Source organism: Papio anubis, chromosome 16 (assembly GCF_008728515.1).
Source record: "Papio anubis isolate 15944 chromosome 16, Panubis1.0, whole genome shotgun sequence".
Taxonomy (NCBI): domain Eukaryota; kingdom Metazoa; phylum Chordata; class Mammalia; order Primates; family Cercopithecidae; genus Papio; species Papio anubis.
The window spans coordinates 27,313,584-27,335,235 of record NC_044991.1 but is presented as its reverse complement, the minus strand read 5'-3'; the positions used below and the strand labels follow the sequence as shown (position 1 = coordinate 27,335,235).

Genomic DNA, 21,652 nt, shown 5'->3' with positions numbered 1-21,652 from the left:
TCAGAATCTGTGACTGGGTTGGAAGTGGAGGCTGGAAATGTGCTCAAGGTCAAACTTTCCTCCTCCCTTCAAAGGAGCCTGGAGTTTTACCAGTGAGCCTAGAGTGAATATTCACCCCGTCGTCCACCCCAGGAGATCCCTTTAAACCAGGAGCGCACAGTGAGGACAGAAACATGAATGTGCACTAACAAGTCCTGAAAGTTCAGAGGGTGATTCTCCGTTTCCCCGTGGCACACAGCAGAAGAACTGTGTCTCTAGGTTCCAGGAAATGCCTGTGAGAGAGCTGTGTCCCCCAGATTCCCTTCATCACACATGACACCCAGTGCTTAAGCCTACACCCCTTGTGACCAATCCCAAGGAGTGTTGACTAATCTAAACCAAAGGCTCTGATGTTCCACAGAAAGAAAAGAGCAGGTGGACTGCAAAGAGAATCTCTCATGAATGCAGCACCCTCATAGCCCATACAGACAGTTCTTACCATGATGCCAAGAAACTGAAAACAACAAGCCAGACCTCACACACATTTACATTTTCCTTCTGATTTCATACCCCCTCCTTCAGCCCCTCCTCATGATCAGCAGGGATAACCTGGAGGCTCCTGGGAACCTTTCCCCATTGGGTTTTTACTGGCACACAGTTCCCTACCTGGATGAGTCTCCACATCACTTATACTCTCCAGCATCAAGTCTTTAGAAACAAAAACACCAGGATAAGTCATTAGAGAGTGTGACTCACCAACTCCTCCTATGTTAGCTGAAGCTGAATGATGGGCTTTTCTCCCACCCCAGGCTGCTTCTTCCATGATCCCCTCATCTTTCTTCTGGATTGACAAACCTTCCTACAGCTTCTTGGGCCAGAGTTCTATACTGGCAAAATCACTTTCATGAGAATCCCAAGCCTCTTTCCCAGCAGGAACCCAGAATCAGGTTTCTATACAATGAAGCTAGCAAGTTTTTCCCTCGGGAAGTGAGTTATTTCATGGTACATACCTTTTCCTTTCCAAGATCTTATCTGCAATTATATAAAAGAAAACATTATGAGAATCAGATTCTGTTGTGCGCTTCACACAGATCTGTTATTCTCTTGACAATGATAAAAAACCAGAAGGCAGTACAGTGATTGAGCCGTAGGTCAAAATCCCCAAAGACTAGCACAGAGGATAGCTATAGAAAAACAAGACCTCTATTCACAGAATTTACCTTTAAATTTAATTTGATATGCAAACGCACAATGCTTCATCCAAGGAGGAAAACTGGTATTGTGGAAAATGCCTCAGTATTGCAGTTGATAATGCATGCTGTCATTTAAAAGCAGCATAGTGTACCATGTATCAGTTGGGAAGACATGCTGACTGAATTCCAGCCCCACAAAGACAATAGTGTACAGTGTACATAATGTACATTGCCAGGTTTTCAAATCAAAATTAATTGAGAAGTAAAGAATCAGGAAAGCAACATTGATGTAGAAGACAAAAAAGGGGGATCTTACCTGGACATCATCATCATCATCATCACAATCAACATCACCATCATCGTCATCATCATCTTCATCTTTGCATTGTGGTGAGCATCTTAAAAACAGGCCATCCTCAGGACGAGCTGGAAGGACATAGAGGAAAGATCAGTGCACCGGTGGTTGGTGACTGTGAGTCACTCAGGGAGCTTTGCTGGATGTGGTGTATGGAGGTGGTTGATATACAAGAATGGACTGAGTTGATACTGGGCTATTCCTCTGAGTGGAAGATGGATGGCAGAGGAGGGGAGTTGGAAAGACATGAGACATGGAGACCTTGGCTTCGTACTAGAGGCATCGGGCAGCAACACAAAACAGTCAACCCAAAATGGAACTAAAATGCACACTGAGGGTCAATGGAAGAGTGCCTTCCTGCCTCTCAAATGTTTTGAAACTCTTCTAAACAAACAGCCATTAATTAGTGTATTCAAGACCGTGTCAGTACACTAGAATCTAATCATGCTGATACTACATTTAGCATCTGTTTTAAAGGATTTATTACTTGATTAAAAGCCTATTTTAGGGGTGAAATGGACTCAATTTTACCCAAAGCACTCTATTCTATTAATCACACATTCTTTTTCATAGAGATCATTTAAAATTTCAATATTAAAACGCTACAATTAAAAATAGTCATGATTTCCCATTTGTAAGTCTTATTCTAGAACGACTTCTACACACCCTTTTGGGGCCCTGTGATGAGGGGCTTCAGCACCTCCTGTGTGACTCTCCCTGGGGAGATTCCCTAAAAATCAAGCTTCATTCAAACAGGCCAAGCTCACACAGCCAGCTCTACTTACACCAGTGAAGCTGAGAGACATGACTTTGACCGCTTTCTGCCATGAAGATAAGTTTAAAAGTTCAAATACACATTATCTACTGAAATGAGGAAATGTATACCAATAGAAATGAACAAATTCATGAAAAAATGTACACGAGTATGGGGGTGATTTTTGGTTAACTAGCTTACATAAAAAATATTTTTTTGGCCGAGTACTCTGGCTCACACCTGCAATCCCAGCACTTTGGGAGGCTGAGGCAGGGGGATGACCTGAGGTCAGGAGGTCATGACCAGCCTGGCCAACATGGTGAAACCCCATTTCTACTAAAAATACAAAAAGTTAGCCAGGCATGGTGGTGAGCGCCTGTGATCCCAGCTACTCAGGAGTCTCAGGCAGGAGAATTGCTTGAACCTGGGAGGCAGATGTTACAGTGAGCCGAGATCATGCCATTGCACTCCAGCCTGGGCAAGAAGAGTGAACCTCCACCTCTCTCTCTCTCTCTCTCTCTCCCCCCCTCCCTCTCTCTCTCTCTCTCTCTATATATATATATATATATATATATACGATGCCTATTCATTCAGACATACAAAATATTGGTATAGGAAATCAAAAATTCTTATCAGTCATGTTAAATCTAACTTATCAGCTGTCAACATGAAGATCCTAGCAAATAAGGAAGGTACAAATAAGTGGAAAGGCATCCTGTATTCATGGATAGGAAGACTAAACCCGACTAACACACAATACTACACAATGATCTACAGACTCACAACAATTACTATCAAACTGGTAACAGCCATCAGTGCAGAAATGGAAAAGATAATCCTACAGATTTTAATGAATTTTTATGTGCCTTATGTAACCATGATGACGTTAAAAAAATAGTGTTATAGGATGCAGGTTCATGAGATTGAAATGCATACACACACACACACAAAATACAGAAATACAGAGAGTTTGTTTCTAGCATAGGGGCACTCTATAAGTTTCACAGATATAGAATCGAAAGCCCAGAATTAAATGCACACATATACAGTAAATTGATCTTCAACAAAGGTGTCAAAAATACACAATTGGGGGAAAGGAAAGCCTCTTCAACAAATGATGGTAAAACTGCATATTCTCATTCAAATGAAGAAATAGAATGCTGATAGAGTCCTCAAGGTTGTGCTTCTCCCTCCATTTCCAAGACACTGGAGCTTTTGCAGTGAGCCCAGAGTGAATTTTCATTCTGTCCTCCATGCCCAGGGAGATGCCGTGACACCAGAGGTAAACAGCAAGGACAGACAAATGAATGTGCTGCCATGAAACCCAACCGTTCATAAGGAGAGGATCCACTTCTCCTATGCATCTGGGCACACTGCAGAACAATTCTGTCTCCAGGATTAAGTAACTGCCTGTGACAGAACTGTGTCCCAAACCAAAGGCTCTGACATTTTGCAGTGGCACAGGCAGAAAAGAGCAGGTGTTCTCAGAAAAATCATCTTTAAATAATAAAATAAGAAGAGGTGATCAAAAACACAAGATACTCAAAAGCCCATAAACATAGTACTCCTCACCATGATGACGTTAAACTCTGAAAATAACTAACGCGGCTTATGTTTACTTTTTCTTTTTCTCTTTTCTACACCAACCCTGAGCCTCCCAAGCAGCAGGTATAACATGAAGGTTCCTGGAAATGCTGTTTTATTAGATCCCATCTGATGTCTTGTTGCCTACCTGGAAAGGCATCCTCTTCCCTGCTGAGATTCTCCAGAATCCACTCTTTAGAACCACCAACATCACGATAAGTCACTGAGAGCTGCACTCACTTCTCTGACTCCAGGTGAAGACACAACGGCTTACACAAAATCTCCTGGTTGGTCCTCTGGGCTCACACACATTTCTACAGCCCCTCTGGTCATACGTATACACTTGCAAAATCATTTGCTCTCACCAGATCCCCAATATTGTTTAACAGGAACCCAGATTAAGGTTTCTATATATTAAAGCCAGCAAGTTTGTTTCTCAGAAAGTGAGTTAGTTCAAGGTACATACCCAGGACAGGTGATGGTAAAATCTGCAACGAGACAAAAGAAGATGCCGTGAGGATCAGATCAATTCTGCTGCACCCCTTACACAGATCTGTTAGTCTCTTGATGACTTCAGAAAACTACCTGTGAAACAGTGGTGAGTCAAAGTCAAAGTCAAAGGCCAAACATTCTAGAATAGAGGACACTCATGGAAAAGACAAGAGCTTTTCCCACAAAATTTATCCTTGACGTTGATTTAGGTTGGTAAATGCACAATGCCTAATCCAAGGAGAAAAACTGGTGTGGAGGAAAACGTCTCTGCAGTACAGTTGATGATGGATGCTGTCCTTCAAAAACATCAGAGTGTGTCATGTATTCGATGAAAGGAAACTGCCACTGAACTCCATCCTCACAAAGAGAATAGTGTCTGTCGTACATAATGTGCCTTCTCATATTATTATATCAAAATTAATTGAGAAGGAAAGAAATCAGATGAAGGAAATAATGTATACAGTGGTCCATTTTTAACACAAAGTGCCTTGAACCGGTTTAGGTCAGCAAAGGATAGAAGAAATAGGATGTGCCAGGCTCCTGATTGGATGGGCAATACCTGCTCATTGGGGCCCCTCTCCTACCCATTTAGTTGCCCTCACTTCAACCAAAGAAGATTAGTCTAAGATGAAAGTTTACTAGCCAGAAAATAGCTCGTTGTGTCTGTTCTTCTCAGCCTGCCCAGCTACTTAGGTCATAAGTCAAATACTTGAAGTGTCCCTGAGCTGACTAGGATAGCAATGCATTGTGGGCTGCAACAAAATGCAGTAAGACAACCCTAGAAAAATACCTAAAGTCTCTCCCCAAAAATCAATAGGCAACACCTGGGAAGATTGTGACCCCACAGTTCTCAGCCTATGAGGAACCAGGGGAGGGACCTGCACACTAGGGGATAAATTGCTTGTGGAAAGTGTGCTGGGTGTGTCTGCCCATCAGACACCGGATCTTGCAACACTGTCATTAAAAGTCTCACTTTCTGCCAGGTGGAGTGGCTCACACCTGTAATCCCAACACTTTGGGAAGCTGAGGTGGGCAGATTACCTGAGGTCTGGAGTTCGAGACCAGTCTGGCCAACATGCTGAAACACCATCTCCACTAAGAATACAAAAATTAGCTGGGCATGGAGACACATGCGTGTAATCCCAGCTACTCGGGAGGTTGTGGCAGGAGAATTCATTGAGCCCAGGAGATGGAGCTGAGATTGCACCACTGCACTCCGGCCTGGCCAATTGAGACTCTGTCTAAAAAAACAAACAAACAAACAAACAAAAAAACCGAAAGAAAAACTCACTTCTTCTATTTTTCAGCTCCCTGAGGCCATTCTTTGGGTTTGGACTGGTGAGTTTGTTTCTCACATCAGAAAACCAACATTTCCTTAGAAGACAAAGAAAGGTGTTCTTACCTGGACATCATCATCACCATCATCATCACCCCAGTCATCATCTTCACTTGGTGGTAGGCATACTAAACTCAGGTTGTCCATAGAAAAAGCTGGAAGGACACAAGAAAGATCAGTGCACCGGGGGTTGGTGACTGTGAGTCACTCAGGGAGCTTTTCTGGATGTGGTGTATGGAGGTGGTTGATTAACAAGCATGGACTGAGTTGATGCTGGGCTATTCCCCTGAGTGGAAGAGGGATGGCAAAGGAGGGGATCAGGAAAGACATGAGACATGGAGGCCTTGGCCTTGTACTAAAGGCATCATGCAGCAACACAAAACAGTCAACCCAAAATGGAAATAAAGCACACACTAAGGGTCAATGGAAGAGTGCCTTCCTCCGTCTCAAATGTTTTGAAACTCTACGAAACAAACAGCATTTTCTTAATGTATTCAAGACTGTGTAAGTACATTAGGACCCAATTATGCTGGTACTACATGTAGCATCTCCTTTAAAGGATTAATTACTTAATTTATTGGTGAAAAGGATTCAATTTTACCCAAATTACTCTGTTCTACTGATCATATATATATATATATATATATATAGATATATATTTCTTTTTTTTTCCTGAGATGGAATGTCACTCTGTACCCCAGGCTAGAGTGCAGTGGTGTGATCTTGGCTCACTGCAAGATCCGCCTCCCAGTGTTTATGCCATTCTCCTACCTCAGCATCCCGAGTAGCTGGGACTACAGGCACCCACCACCACGCCCAGCTAGTTTTTTTGTATTTTCAGTAGAGACGGGATTTCACCATGTTAGCCAGGATGGTCTCCATCTCCTGACCTCATAATCTGCCCACTGCAGCCTCCCAAAGTGCTGGGATTACAGGCATGAGTCACGGCACCAGACAGATCACAATTTCTTTTTCATAGAGGTCATTTAAAAAATTAAGTATTAAAATGCTAAAATGAAAAATAGTCATGATTTCCTCTTTGTAAGTCTTCTTCTGGAACCATGGTGTGTGCACACAATTTTTTGGGGTTCCTGTGATCAAGGGCTTCAGCAGCTCTGTGTTGCTCTCCCTCAGGAGATTCCCTAAAGATCAGGCTTCATTCAAACAGGCCAAGCTCACACAGCCTGCGCAACCTACACCAGTGAAGCTGAGAGACGTGACTCTGAAAACTTTCTGCCATGAGGATAAGTTTCCAGGTTCAAATATACATGAGCTACTGAAATGAGGAAATGTATACCAATAGAAAATGAGCAAATTCATGAAAAAATGTCCCTGAGTATGGGGGTGATTTTTGGTTAACTAGCATACATAATATTTTTTATTTGATGCATAATCATTCAGACAGACAAAATATTGGCAAAAGATACAAATTTGGCCAGGCACGGTGGCTCATGCTCGTAATCCTAGCACTTTGGGAGGCCAAGGTGGGTGGATCATGAGGTCAAGAGATCAAGACCATCCCGGCCAACAAGGTAAAATCACGTCTCTAATAAAAATACAAAAATTAGCTGGACGTGGTGGCACGCACCTGTGGTCTCAGCTACTTGGGAGGATAAGGCAGGAGAATCACTTGAACCTGGGAGGTGGAGGTGGCAGTGAGTGGAGATCACATCATTGCACCCCAGTATGGTGACAGAGTGAGACACTGTCTCAAAAAAAAAAAAAAAATCACAGATTTATATCAGTCATGTTAAATCTAACTAATCAGCTGACAACATAAAGATTCTAGAAAGTAAAGAACGTACAAATAAGTTGAAAGGCTTCCCGTATTTGTGGATAGAAAGACTAAGCATGACTAACACACAATCCTACACAAATGATCTGCAGACTCACAACAATTGCTATCAAACTGGCAGCAGCCACCTGTGCAGAAATGGAAAAGATAATCCTAAGACGTTAATGAATTTTTATATGCCTCAAATAACCATGGTAACATTGAAAAAGAATAGTGTTAGAGGAAGCACGTTCATGAGGCTGAAATCTACAAGACACACAGAAATTCAGACAGCATGCTTCTAGCGTGGGGGCACCTATAAGTATCACAGATATAGAATCGAGAGCCAAGAATTAAATGCACACATACAGAGTCAGCTGATCTTCAACAGAAGTGCCAAGAATACACAACGGGGAAGGAAAGCCTCTTCCGCAAATGATGGTTAAACTGCACATGGTCATTCAAAGGAAAAACTGAATGCTGACAGTGTGCTCAAGGCTGTGCTTCTCCTTCCATTTCCAAGACACTGGAGCTTTTGCAGTGAGCCCAGAGTGAATTTTCATTCTGTCCTCCATGCCCAGGGAGATGTCTTCATACCAGAGGTAAACAGCAAGGACAGACAAATGAATGTGCTGCCATGAAAGCTAACAGTTCATAAAGGTGAGGATCCATCTCTCCTATGCATCTGGGCACACCACAGAATTTTATATCCAGGATTAAGTAACTGCCTGTGACAGAACTGTGTCCCAAACCAAAGGCTCTGATATTTTGCAGTGACACAGGCAGAAAAGAGCAGGTGTTCTCAGAAAAATAATCTTTAAATAATAAAGCAAGAAGAGGTGATCGAAAACACAGGATACTCAAAAGCCCATAAACATAGTACTTCTCACCAAGATGACGTTAAACTCAGAAAATAACAAACTCAGCTTATATTTACTTTTTCTTTTTCTCTTTCTACACCCTCCCTCAGCCTCCCAAGCAGCAGGTATAACACGAAGGCTCCTGGAAATGCTGTTTTATTAGATCCCATCTGAAATCTTGCTGCCTACCTGGAAAGGCATCCTCTTCCCTGCTGAGATTCTCCAGAATCCACTCTTTAGAACCACCAACATCAGGATAAGTCAGTGAGAGCTGCACTCACTTCTACTCCAGGTGAAGACACACTGGCTCACACAAAATCTCCTGGTTGGTCCTCTGAGTTCACACACATTTCTACAGCCCCGCTGGTCAGAGTTATACACTTGTAAAATCATTTCCTCTCACCACACCCTCAATATTTTTAACAGGAACCCAGATTAAGGTTTCTATATATTAAAGCCAGCAAGGTTGTTTCTCAGAAAGTGAGTTAGTTCAAGGTACATACCCAGGACAGATGATGGTGAAATCTGCAATGAGACAAAAGAAGATGCCATGAGGATTAGATCAACTCTGCTGCACCTTACACAGATCTGTTAGTGCCTGGTGGCTTCACAAAACTACTTGTAAACAGTGGTGAGTCAAGGTCAAAGGCCAAACATTCTAGCATAGAGGACACGTGTGGAAAAGACAAGAGCTTTCCCCATAGAATTTCTTTGAGGTTGATTTAGATTGGTAAATGCACAATGCCTCATCAAAGGGAGAAAAACTGGTGTGGAGGAAAATACTCTGTATTACAGCTGATGATGGATGCTGTCGCTAGAAACCACCCTGGTGTGTCGTAGCATTAGATGAAAAGAAACTCAGACCGAACTCCCACCCTCACAAAGAGAATTGTGTATGTTGTACATAATGTGCCTTGTCATATTTTTATATCAAAATTAATTGAGAAGGAAAGAAATCAGGTGAAGGAAATAATGTATACAGTGGTCCATTTTTAACAAAGTGCCTTGAACCAGTTTAGGTCAGCAAAGGACAGAAGAAATAGGATATGCCAAGCTCCCGCTTGGATGGGCAATGCCTGCTTCTTGGGCCCCCCTCTTCCCCTCTTAGTTGCCCTCACTTCAAACAAAGAAGATTAGTCTAAGATGAAAGTTTAGTAGCCTGCAAAATAGCTCATTTTGTCTGTTCTTATCAGCCTGCCCAGCTACTTAGGTCATAAGTCAAATACTTGAAGAGCCTCTGAGCTGACTAGGATGGTAATGCATTGTGGGCTGCAACACAATGTAGTAAGACAACCCTAGAAAAATACCTAAAACCCCCTCCCCAAAATCAATAGGCAACACCTGGGAAGACTGTGACTCCACAGTACTCAGCCTATGAGGAACCAGGAGAGGGACCTGCACACTAGGGGATAAATTGCTTATTGAAACTGTGCTGAGTGTGTCTGCCCATCAGACACCGGATCTTGCAACACTGTCATTAAAAGTCTCACTTTCAGCCAGGTGGGGTGGCTCATGCCTGTAATCCCAGCACTTTGGGAGGCTGAGGTGAGTGGATTACCTGAGGTCAGGAGTTCGAGACCAGCCTGGTCAACATGGTGAAACCCCGTCTCTACTAAGAATACAAAAATTAGCTAGGCTTGGGGACACATGCCTGTAATCCCAGCTACTCAGGAGGCTGAGACAGGGGAATTCATTGAGCCCAGCAGATGGAGGTTACAGGGAGCCAAGATTGCACCACTGCACTCCAGCCTGGCCAACTGAGCGAGACTCTGTCTCAAAAAGAAAAAAAGAAAAAAAAAAAAAAAAAGGAAAGAAAATCTCACTTCTGCTGTTTTTAAGCTCCCTGAGTCCATTCCTCGGGTTTGGACTGGTGACTTTGTTTCTCACATCAGAAAACCAGCACCTCCTTAGAAGACAAAGAATGGTGGTCTTACCTGGGCATCATCATCATCATCATCATCATGATCACCATCATAATCTTCACTTTGTGGTAGGCTTAATAAACTCAGGTTGTCCTCAGAACCTGGAAGGACACAGAGGAAAGATCAGTGCCCTGGGTGTTTGTGACTGTGAGTCACTCAGGGAGCTCTGCTGGATGTGGTGTCTGGTGGTTGATTAACAAACCTGGGGACTGCATTGATGCTGGGCTATTCCCGTGAGTGGAAGAGGGATGGCAGAGAAGGGGAGCAGGAAAGACATGAGACATGGAGGCCTTGGCCTTGTACTAGAGGCATCATGCAGTAACACAAAACAGTCAATCCCAAATGGAACTAAAGCATGCACACTAAGGGTCAATGGAAGAGTGCCTTCCTCCCTCTCAAATGTTTTGAAACTCTTCAAAACACACAGCATTTGCTTAACGTATTCAAGGAGCCCGGTGTAAGCACACTAGGACCCAATTATGCTGGTACTACATCTAACATCTATTTCAAAGGATTAATTACTGAAGTAAAAGCCTATTTTATTGGTGAAATGGACTCAATTTTACCCAAATTACTCTATTCTATTAATCACACATTCTTTTTCACACAGATCATTTAAAAAGTAATACTAAAATACTACAATTAAAAACAGTCATGATTTCCTCTTTGTAAGTCTTCTTCTGGAATAAGGGTGTGTGCACACAACCTTTTGGGCTCCTGTGATCAGGGGCTTCATCAGCTCCTATGTCACTCTCCCTGAGGAGAGTCCCTAAAGGTCAGGCTTCATTCATACAGGCCAAGCTCACATGAGGATAAGTTTCCAGGTTCAAATATACATGATCTACTGAAATGAGGAAATGTATACTAATGAACAAATTCATGAAAAAATGTCCGTAAGGACAAGGGTGATTTTTTGGTTAACTACTTTACATAATTTTTTTAAATTTGATGCCTATTCATTCAGAAATACAAAATATTGGTATAAGAAATCACAAATTTGGCCAGGCGCGGTGGCTCACGCCTGTAATCCCAGCACTTTGGGAGGCCGAGGTGGGTGGATCATGAGGTCAAGAGATCGTGACCATCCTGGCCAACATGGTAAAACCATGACTCTACCAAAAATATAAAAATTAGCTGGGTGTGGTGGTACATGCCTGTATTCCAAGCTACTTGGGAGGATAAGGCAGGAGAATCACTTGAATCCGGGAAGCGAAGGTGGCAGTGAGGAGAAATCACATCACTGCACCCCAGTATGGTGACAGAGTGAGACTCTGTCTCAAAAAAAAAAAAAGAAAAAAGAAATTACAAATTTATATCGGTCATTTTAAATCTAACTAATCAGCTGTCAACATAAAGATTCTAGAAAGTGGCCGGGCGCGGTGGCTCAAGCCTGTAATCCCAGCACTTTGGGAGGCCGAGGCGGGTGGATCACGAGGTCAGGAGATCGAGACCATCCTGGCTAACATGGTGAAACCCCGTCTCTACTAAAAATACAAAAAACTAGCCGGGCGTGGTGGCGGGCGCCTGTAGTCCCAGCTACTCGGAGGCTGAGGCAGGAGAATGGCGTGAACCCGGGAGGCGGAGCTTGCAGTGAGCCGAGATCGCGCCACTGCACTCCAGCCTGGGCGACAGAGCGAGACTCCGTCTCAAAAAAAAAGATTCTAGAAAGTAAAGAACATGCAAATAAGTGGAAAGGCATCCTGTATTCATGGATAGGAAGAGTAAGCATGACTAACACACAATACTACACAATGATCTACAGACCCACAACAACTGCTATCAAACTGGCAACAGCCATCTGTGCAGAAATGGAAAAGTTAATCCTAAGACTTTAGTGAACTTTTATGTGCCTCAAATAACCATGGTAACATTGAAAAAGAATAGTGTTGGAGGACGCATATTCATGAGATTGAAATCTACAAAAAAAAAAAAAACAGAGAAATTCAGACAGCATGCTTCTAGCATGGGGGCACACATAAGTATCACAGATATACAATTGAGAGCCCAGAATTAAATGCACACATACAGAGTCAGCTGATCTTCAACAAAGGTACCAAGAATACACAATGGGGAAAGGAAAGTCTCTTCCACAAATGACGGTAAAACTGCATATTCTCATTCAAATGAAGAAATGGAATGCTGACAGTGTGCTCAAGGTTGTGCTTCTCCCTCCATTTCCAAGACATTGGAGCTTCTGCAGTGAACCCAGAGTGAGTTTTCATTCTGTCCTCCATACCCAGGAAGAGCTCTTGATACCAGAGGTAAACAGCAAGAACAGACAAATGAATGTCATGTGTCTGTGCTGACATGAAACCTAACAGTTCATAAGGAGAGGATCCACTTCCCCTATGCATCTGGGCACATCACAGAAGAATTCTGTCTCCAGGATTAAGTAACTGCCTGTGACAGAACTGTGTCCCAAACCAAAGGCTCTGATATTTTGCAGTGGCACAGACAGAAAAGAGCAGATGTTCTCAGAAAAATAATCTTTAAATAATAAAGCAAGAAGAGGTGATAGAAAACACAGGATACTCAAAAGCCCATAAACATAGTACTTCTCACCATGATGACATTAGACTCGGAAAATAACAAACTCGGCTTATATTTACTTTTTCTTTTTCTCTTTCTACACCATCCCTGAGCCTCCCAAGCAGCGGGTATAACATGAAGTTTCCTGGAAATGCTGTTTGATTAGATCCCATCTGATGTCTTGTTGCCTACCTGGAAAGGTATCCTCTTCCCTGCTGAGATTCTCCAGAATCCACTCTTTAGAACCACCAACATCAGGATAAGTCAGTGAGAGGTGCACTCACTTCTCCTACTCCAGGTGAAGACACACTGGCTCACACAAAATCTCCTGGTTGGTCCTCTGGGTTCACACACATTTCTACAGCCCCTCTGGTCAGAGCTATACTCTTGCAAAATCATTTGCTCTCACCACACCCCCAATATTCTTAACAGGAACCCAGATTAAGGTTTCTATATATTAAAGCCAGCAAGGTTGTTTCTCAGAAAGTGAGTTAGTTCAAGGTACGTACCCTGCACAGGTGATGGTAAAATCTGCAACGAGACAAAAGAAGATGCCATGAGGATTAGATCAATTCTGCTGCACCCCTTACACAGATCTGTTAGTCTCTTGATGACTTCACAAAACTACTTTTGAAACAGTGGTTGAGTCCATGTCAAAGACAAAACACTCTAGCATAGAGGACATGTGTGGAAAAGACAAGAGATTTTCCCACGGAATTTCTTTGAAGTTGATTTAGATTGGTAAACTCACAATGCCTAATTCAAAGAGGAAAACTGGCGTGGAGGAAAATGCCTCTGCATTACAGTTGATGATGGATGCTGTCATTTAAAAACATCCTAGCGTGTCATGTATTAGATGGGAAGACATTCCCACTGAACTCCACCCCAAGAAGGACTATTGTGTATGTTGTACATTATATGCCTCATCATATTCTTATGTCAAAATTAATTGAGAAGGAAAGAAATCAGGTGAAGGAAATAATACATACAGTGGTTTTTTTGTTTTGTTTTTTTTGTTTTTTTGAGATGGAGTCTAGCTTTATCACCAGGCTGGAGTGCAGTGGTGCAATCTCAGCTCACTGCAACCTCCACCTCCCAGGTTCAAGCTATTCTCCTGCCTCAGCCTCCTGAGGAGCTGGAATTACAGGCATGCGCCAGCACACCTAGCTAATTTTTGTTTTTTTAGTAGAGATGGGGTTTCACCATGTTGGCCAGGATGGTCTCGATCTCCTGACCTTGTGATCTGCCCACCTTGGCCTCCCAAAGTGCTGGGATTACAGGCATGAGCCACCGCACCGGGCCACAGCAGTCCATTGTTGTTGTTTTTTTTTTTTTTGAGACGGAGTCTCGCTTTGTTGCCCAGGCTGGAGTGCAGTGGCACGATCTCGGTTCACTGCAAGCTCCACCTCCCGGGTTCACGCCATTCTCCTGTCCCAGCCTCCCGAGTAGCTGGGACTACAGGCGCCCGCCACCACACCCGGCTAATTTTTTGTATTTTTAGTAGAGACAGAGTTTCACCGTGTTAGCCAGGATGGTCTCGATCTCCTGACCTCGTGATCTGCCCGCCTCGGCTTCCCAAAATGCTGGGATTACAAGCATGAGCCACCGTGGCCGGCCACACAGCGGTTCATTTTTAAGAGAAAGTGCCTTGAACCTGTTTAGGTCAGCAAAGGACAGAAGAAATCCTAGGCTCCTGGTTGGATGGGCAATGCCTGCCTGTTGGGTCCCCCTTCCACCCCGCTTAGTTGTCCTCACTTTAACAAATAAGTTCAGTCTAAGTTGAAAGTTCACTAGCCTGAAAAATAGCTCACTTTGTTTGTTCTTATCAGCCTGCCCAGCTACTTATGTCATAAGTCAAATACTTGAAGAGTCCCTGAGCTGACTAGGATGGCAATGCATTGTGGGCTTCAACAAAATGCAGTAAGACAACCATAAAAAAAAATACCTAAAGTCCCTACACGTCAATCAATATGTGACACCTGGGAAGATTGTGACCTCACAGTACTCAGCCTATGAGGAACCAGGGGAGGGACCTGCACACTAGGGGATAAATTGCTTGTTGAAACTCTTCTGGGTGGGACCGGGCATGGTAGCTCATGCATGTAATCCTAGCACTTTGGGAGGCCGAGGCAGGCAGATCACTTGAGGTCAGGAGTTCAAAACCAGCCTGGTCAACATGGTAAAACCCCCGTGTCTACTAAAACCATAAAAAAATTAGCTGGGTGTGGTGGCAAGCACCTGTAATCTCAGCCACTCAGGAGGCTGAGGCAGGAGAACTGCTTGAACCCAAGAGGTAGAGGTTGTGGTGAGCCAGGATCATGCAACTGAATTCCAGCCTGAGCGGAAGAGCAAAACTCTGTCTCAAAAAAAAAAAAAAAAAAAAAACAAAGAAATTGTGCTGGGTGTGTCTGCCCATCAGATACCCGATCTTGCAAGACCATCATTAAAAGTCTCACTTTCTCTGTTCTGCGGGCCTCTGAGTCCATTCTTTGGGTGTGGATGGGTGAGTTTGTTTCTCACATCAGGAAAGCAACATTTCCTCAGAAGGAAAAGAAAGGGGGTCTTACCTGGGCATTATGATTGTCTTCCTCACATGGTGGTAGAGATTTTAAACTCAGGCTGTCCTCAGGGGAACCTAAAAGGACACAGAGTTAATGTCAGTGCCCTGGTGGTTGGAGACTGTGAGTCCCTCAGGGAGCTTTGCTGGATGCGGCATATGGAGCGTGTGGGACTGAAGATTCTGAGACCATCTCAGAGAAACAACTATGTTCAAGTAGTGAGCATGAGGGAGTCTCACCAGATACCTCGCATCTTAGTCAGTGCCTGGACCTAATAAGACTCTTGCATTCCCAAGTCCCAGAAGATATTAACCAATCAAAACTCAAGGCTTTGATGTTTGCTGTAACATAGAAAGGAAAAACTGGTCTTCTGGAAAAGGTAATTACTAAAATCAGAGCAAGGAAAAAAATGGTTACAAAATGGTTAAAAAAAATGGTTACAGCACACAAAGCCCATGGATACTAATCGTCTCCTCTCTATCTTATTAAAATACAAAAGAAATAAATCAGACTTCTACACATATCTCCTTTGGTTCTGACTTTCTCGCCCTTTTCCTAGGTTCCAAAGAAACAGGTGTCACCCAACTGCTCCCAGAGATCCTCCTAGAGTATCATTCTCCACCTGCAGTTCTGCCTCATCACAGCTGCCCTCATGGACGGTGTCCATTGGCCAATCTTTAGAGACAAAAACTCCACAAGAAATTATTCCAGAGAGCAACTCGCCCACCCTCCTACTCCAGGTGAGGCCACACTGGGTTACACGAGATCACTCTGCCCTTCCCTCGGTGTTGTCAGACTCTCCCTGGGCTCTGGGGAGTCAGAGGTCTCTAGAAAGGCATCGCTCACACTTGCCAGCCTTTAACTGAGAAAGAAGAACTGAAGGAACCATGTTTCAACTTTTTCCTTCCACTGGCCCATTATAGGTCTCACCTCCAATCTCACAGCCCTGAGATTCCCACTTTGATGTGCATGCTTTGAGTTAGAGGAGTTCAACAATTGGCCCCTCAGCCAGGCTCACAGCAGATGTGAAAGAGCATTCTGTTGGGCCATTGCACGGTGGCTGTCGCGATGAGGTTCTTTTTTTTTTTTTTTTTTTAATTTTTTGAGACAAAGGTTCACTCTTGCTGCCCAGGCTGGAGTACAACGGCATGAACTCAGCTCACTGCAACCTCTGCCTCCTGGGTTCAGGTGATTCTCCTGCCTCAGTCTCCTGAGTAGCTGGGATGACAGACAGGCAACACCATACACGGCTAATTTTTGCATTTTTAGTAGAGATGGGGTTTCACCATGTTGGCCAGCCTGGTCTCTAACTCCTGACCTCAGGTGATCCACCAGCCCCGGCCTCCTAAAGTGCTGGAATTACAAGTGTGAGCCACCATGCCAGGCCCTGAACTTTTAATTGTAAATATTTAAATGTATTGAAATATGAGGAGGCACATGTATGACTGACAACCACAATAAATGACACAGGAGATCCAGACATGAGGAAGACATGACCCCCTCCCCTGGTGTTTCCTTGCGAAATGGTTTACAGCTGTGCTCCCACCATACATTTATGGTAACTTCCTGGGCATGTGCACAAGGGCCAGTCACTGTGTGGGGCTGGGGATATGACAACAATGAGGACAACAGCCAGGTCCAGAGGGATTCCAGCAGGGGGCGCATGTGCACACAGGGGAAGACCGTGGCCCTGCACACCCTGTCTAGACCGGATCAGAGCAGCAGGAGCCCAGGGGCAGGGGCACCTCACTGTTCTCAGGAGCTCAACCTCATCTCCAGGGACCCTGACTCAGAAGCTGGGGCAGGCTCCAGGATTGGTGTAGGGCTCAACAGGCTGGACAGGCTGAGAAGGGAACATTTCCACATGTGCGTTAGATCCCAGCCCAGGGCTGACCTAGAACTCACCCCAGGGATGTGTTCACTACAGTGCCCATGGGGCCTAACATGTTCTCCCCAGGACTGAGCTCTGGGGTAAGGACTAATGAGGAAGACACAGTCACTGCCCTGGCAGGAAACACCCATAGCCAGGGTTCCTCTATCCACCCTGTGGGAAGACACAACACAGATAGAGTTTGACACTGAAGATTCCAAACCTTCTATAAAATAAGTGGAAATTGACGTGTTCTGGATTCCACAGAAGAGTTGCAAGGATGAGTTGGACTCTGGAATCAGTCCCCATCCCTTTGCTGGCTCCTGGTGCACTGGAACTCATGTCCCTCCCCACCTCCCCTGGTACTAGTGCTAGGGGGCTCTGTCCAGTTGAAACACATGTCAGCCAGGCATGGGGGCTCACGCCAGTAATCCCAGCACTTTGGGAGGCCGAGGTGGGCAGATCGCCTGATGTCAGGAGTTTGAGACCAGCCTAGCCAACATGGAGAGACCCCATCTCTACTGCAAATACAAAAATTAGCTGGGCATGGTGGTGCATGCCTGTAATTCCAGCTACTCGACAGGCTGAGGCAGGAGAATCACTTGAACTTGGGAGGTGGACGTTACAGTGAGCTGAGATCGCACCACTGCACTCCAGCCTGGGCAACACAGTGAGGGTCCCTCTCAAAAAAAAACAAACCAAAAAAAACACATTTCTAGGCCAGACAACCCTTGGCCAATACTGTCTCCTCAAGGACCATTCCTCAAGTGACTTCCAGGAGAGGTGAAAAGGAAAAACTCATCTGTCCTACGCCCAGAAAGATCAGGCCTGGGACCTGTCTGTGTCTGTCCTGACTTGTGTCCTGTCTGCTCTGTGTCAGAGAAGTGGGGACCTGATTCCTGTTCTGCCTCCTCACCAATTTCTGCTGGTGTCACGGTCATCATCGCACAAAGAGATGGAGAAGACAAGAGAAAGCAATGAAACTCCATTCTTGAGGCATTCAGGATGATGTCCACACCATGCTCTCGGCAGACAGGAAGGCCAGATCCTGCTCACTCCTACTCAGAAGGGTTCTCAGAGATATGAGTACTAACCTTGTTAGACATTTCTCCTCTGCTCTTCTCTTTTATTCTTCTTTTTGAGATGGAGTCTCAGTCAGTCAGGCAGGGGTGCAATGGCTCGATCTCGGCTCACTGCAACTTCCGCCTCTTGGGTTCAAGAGATTCTCCTCTCAGCCTCCCAAGTAGCTGGGATTACAGGAACCTGCCACCACACCCAGCTAATTTTTGTATTTTAAGTAGAGACAAGGTTTCACCAGGTTGGCCAGGCTGGTCTCGAACTCCTAACCTCAGGCAATCCACCCACCTCGACCTCCCAAAGTGCTGGGATTACAGGCATGAGCCACCGCGCCCGGCCATGGATTAGAGCATTTCTAAGGCCTGAGGCAGTCCTGTTATTAAATACAATGCAGTATCTTCCTGATCCTTCCCTGCTTTGACCAAGTGCTGAGGAATGAGCCCAGCACTGACAGATGTTGACCTGCACTGTTCTACATGATCCCTTACACTTCTCAGCATCTGTGAGCTGATCAGAAGCCTGTGGGCTTTCTATGTGTATTTCACAGTAATGTCCATGCAAACGTCTGTTGTTCCGTGTACCTTTTGCTACCCTGGGTTTTGTGACCACTGGGGCCCCATTTGATGATGGGCAAAGTTTGGCAGCTTATAGGTCACACAGTTCCAGGGGCACACATAGGTGCTGGAACTCCCTGGTGTGGGGTCCCGTCACCAAGTCTGAGTGATGACACAGGTGAGTAATACAGACCATCAACATTGGGACCCATTTCTGGGTTCACTTTTGCCTCCTCCATTCAGGAGGTCAGAATCTGGGTTCACTCCTTTCTGCACTCTCTCCAGCTAAGGAGTAGGGATATTAAACTGACCTTCAGGTACAGCTGTGGTGAGGGAGGAAAGAGGTCATTTATGTAAAGAGTATGGTGGTGCTGAAGTTTTGCTTCCTTTTTATTAGCAGAATGACATGACTTGGGAGGCTGAGGTGAGAGGACCACATAGGCCAGGAATTCAAGAAAAGTGACACTTGTACTGTGCTGGGCATGGGGGCCACATTTTTGGGGGAAAACACACATTTACAAACACACTCACACTCACTACACATGGATTCACCCCTAGCTACCTCCCAACCCTCCTGCACACAAACCCACACCATCTAAATGATACGGCTGTTTCCAGGGTCTCCAGTGGATGATCACAGTTCTTCACTGAGCCATCTGTTCCTCACACTGCACTCCAGGTCCTCACTCTTATCAGGAACCGGAAGCCAGGCAGGCTCTCCAGACAAAAACAGGCAAGAGAGTCCCCCGCGACCCATCACTTAGATTTGTCATCAGCAAGGGAGTGGTCTTAGACTATGTACAGTGTTAGAGAGGAGAACAACACACACTGGGGCCTGTCAGGGGCCAGGGGAAGGGAGAGCATCTGGATAAACAGCTAATGCACGCAAGCTTTCATACCTAGGTGATGGATTGACAGGTGCAGCAAACCACCATGACACACTTTTACCCATGTAATAAACGTGTACATCCTCACATGTATCTCAGAACTTAAAAAAAAAAAAAAATTAAATTAGGGGCTGGGTGCGGTGGTTCATGCCTGTAATCCCAGCACTTTGGGAGGCTAAGGCAGGTGGATCACGAGGCTAGGAGATAGAGACTGCCCTGGCTAACATGGTGAAACCCCATCTCTACTAAAAATATAAAAAATTAGCCGGACGTGGTGGCGGGCGCCTGTCGTCCCTACTGCGGAGGCTGAGGCAGGAGAATCGCTTGATCCCGGGAGGCAGAGGTTGCAGTGAGCAGAGATCGCACCACTGCACTACTGCTTGGGCAACAGAGCGAGACTCCATCTAAATAAATTAATTAAATAAATAAATAAAATAAAAATAAGCTACCTTAAGGGATGGAAGAAAAGAAACAATCTGACCCTTACCTGGTTCCTTCATTTAGGTACCAAACTGGCTGGATAGGTCGGCTAGAGAATGGGATGGGGATTGGGGTATTTGAATTTTCATTGAGAAAAGGGCTGTCCCTTTTCTAGATCAAAAAGCCTCAACGACAAAGACAAGAGGCAGAGTCAGCCTTTGCCCCCATGTCCCAGGCCTGGGAGAGCTGGCTATGGGCAGGAGGGAGCTGGAAGCTGAGGATGTCTCTGGGGATGAGGCTATGGGAAGGGGGTGAGGGTAGCCACAGTGTGCCAGAGAGTAAATGGCACCCATGGCATTTTTACCTGTGGGCATCTTTTGGTTGCTGATGTGCTGCAGGTCGTGGCCCTCGGTGGCTCCCACATCCAGCTTGCCAGGCTCTACAGTAGTGGATTCTGATGTTGCAGCAGCCACAGCCTCATAAATATCAGATTCATAACAGGGTTCCTCCTCCCCCCTGCACCAGCCACAGCTGGAGTCGATGCAACAGGTCAGTATACACCCCATCGGGCACCCACACTCCACTCCTGCCTGAGCCTTTGATGAAACTGAAACGGTGCTGCCCGAGGAGCCACAGTACTGAGGCTGGCACAGCACTTGTAGAAGCAGCCTGACTCCAGGCAGATCTGGGGCCTCAGTCACGACCTCCCAAACCGCCTGGTCTACGAGGTCGGGGACCTACTATCTTCTCTGAAAAATAAATGAACACAACAAGTGCCGAGAGGCACAAAAACTGCTGGGACACAGCACAGTCGGAGCTCCTCCTACTACTACTACTACCCGCTTCCGACTGAGGGCTGCTGGCCCTGGCTGATGTCTATAACCCACAAAGCTTCCTATGTCACCTGGTTACCAGGAAACAGCCAGGCCAGCCTAGTGACTCACAATATCCAGCCCCACAGCCCCACCCAAGGCCTCACAATGCCCATCCCTGCTGCTGCCCATCTTGTGGCCACCCTGCCCCTCTGTGCTGACTGCACTACTCAGGCTTTTATTCACCCTGGGCTGCCTGAGCTTTCCAGTCCTGAGAAAAGTGCAGGGCGGTTGCTATTGGAAGTCACCCTTAGCAATAAACTCAATAGAGAACCCTGGTACAGCCAGGAGCGGTGGCTCACGCCTATAATCCTAGTACTTTGGGAGGCTGATGGGGGGTGGATCACCTGAGGTCAGGAATTCGAGACCAGCTTGGCCAACATGGTGAAGCCCCATCTCTACTAAAAATACAAAACATTAGCTCAGTGTGGTGGCGGGCACCTGTAATCCCAGCTACTCAGGAGGCTGAGGCAGGAGAATTGCTTGAATCCAGGAGGCGGAGGTTGTACAGTGAGCCAGGATCGCACCATTGCACTCCAGCCTGGGTGACAAAGGTGAAACTGTCTGAAAAACAAAACAAAACAAAACAAAAAAACAAAAGAAAGAAAACCTCAGTTACTAAAGTCAGTTCCACCA

At 45.3% G+C, this 21,652-nt stretch overlaps 1 protein-coding gene across 2 annotated transcripts; it reads right to left on the bottom strand.

Annotated features, from left to right (window-relative positions):
- Positions 1-30: 30 nt before the first annotated feature.
- DRICH1 (aspartate rich 1) lies at positions 31-21,376 on the bottom strand. Of its 2 annotated transcripts, XM_031656071.1 has the most exons (9): positions 20,509-21,376; positions 15,346-15,413; positions 13,288-13,309; positions 10,262-10,350; positions 8,831-8,852; positions 7,587-7,616; positions 5,760-5,848; positions 4,332-4,353; positions 31-1,598 (listed from the first exon to the last, which is right to left on the bottom strand). In XM_031656071.1, the coding sequence occupies exons 1-9, from the start codon at positions 20,708-20,710 to the stop codon at positions 1,273-1,275; spliced, it is 870 nt and encodes a 289-aa protein (XP_031511931.1). In that variant the 5' UTR covers positions 20,711-21,376; the 3' UTR covers positions 31-1,272. The 2 variants fall into 2 exon arrangements, 1 of the variants encoding a protein (XP_031511931.1); XR_004178840.1 differs by lacking the exons at positions 7,587-7,616; positions 8,831-8,852; positions 10,262-10,350; ... (1 more) ...; positions 15,346-15,413; positions 20,509-21,376 and adding an exon at positions 8,517-8,768 and having other exon boundaries at positions 31-687; positions 990-1,598.
- Between the last annotated feature and the right edge of the window lie 276 nt (positions 21,377-21,652).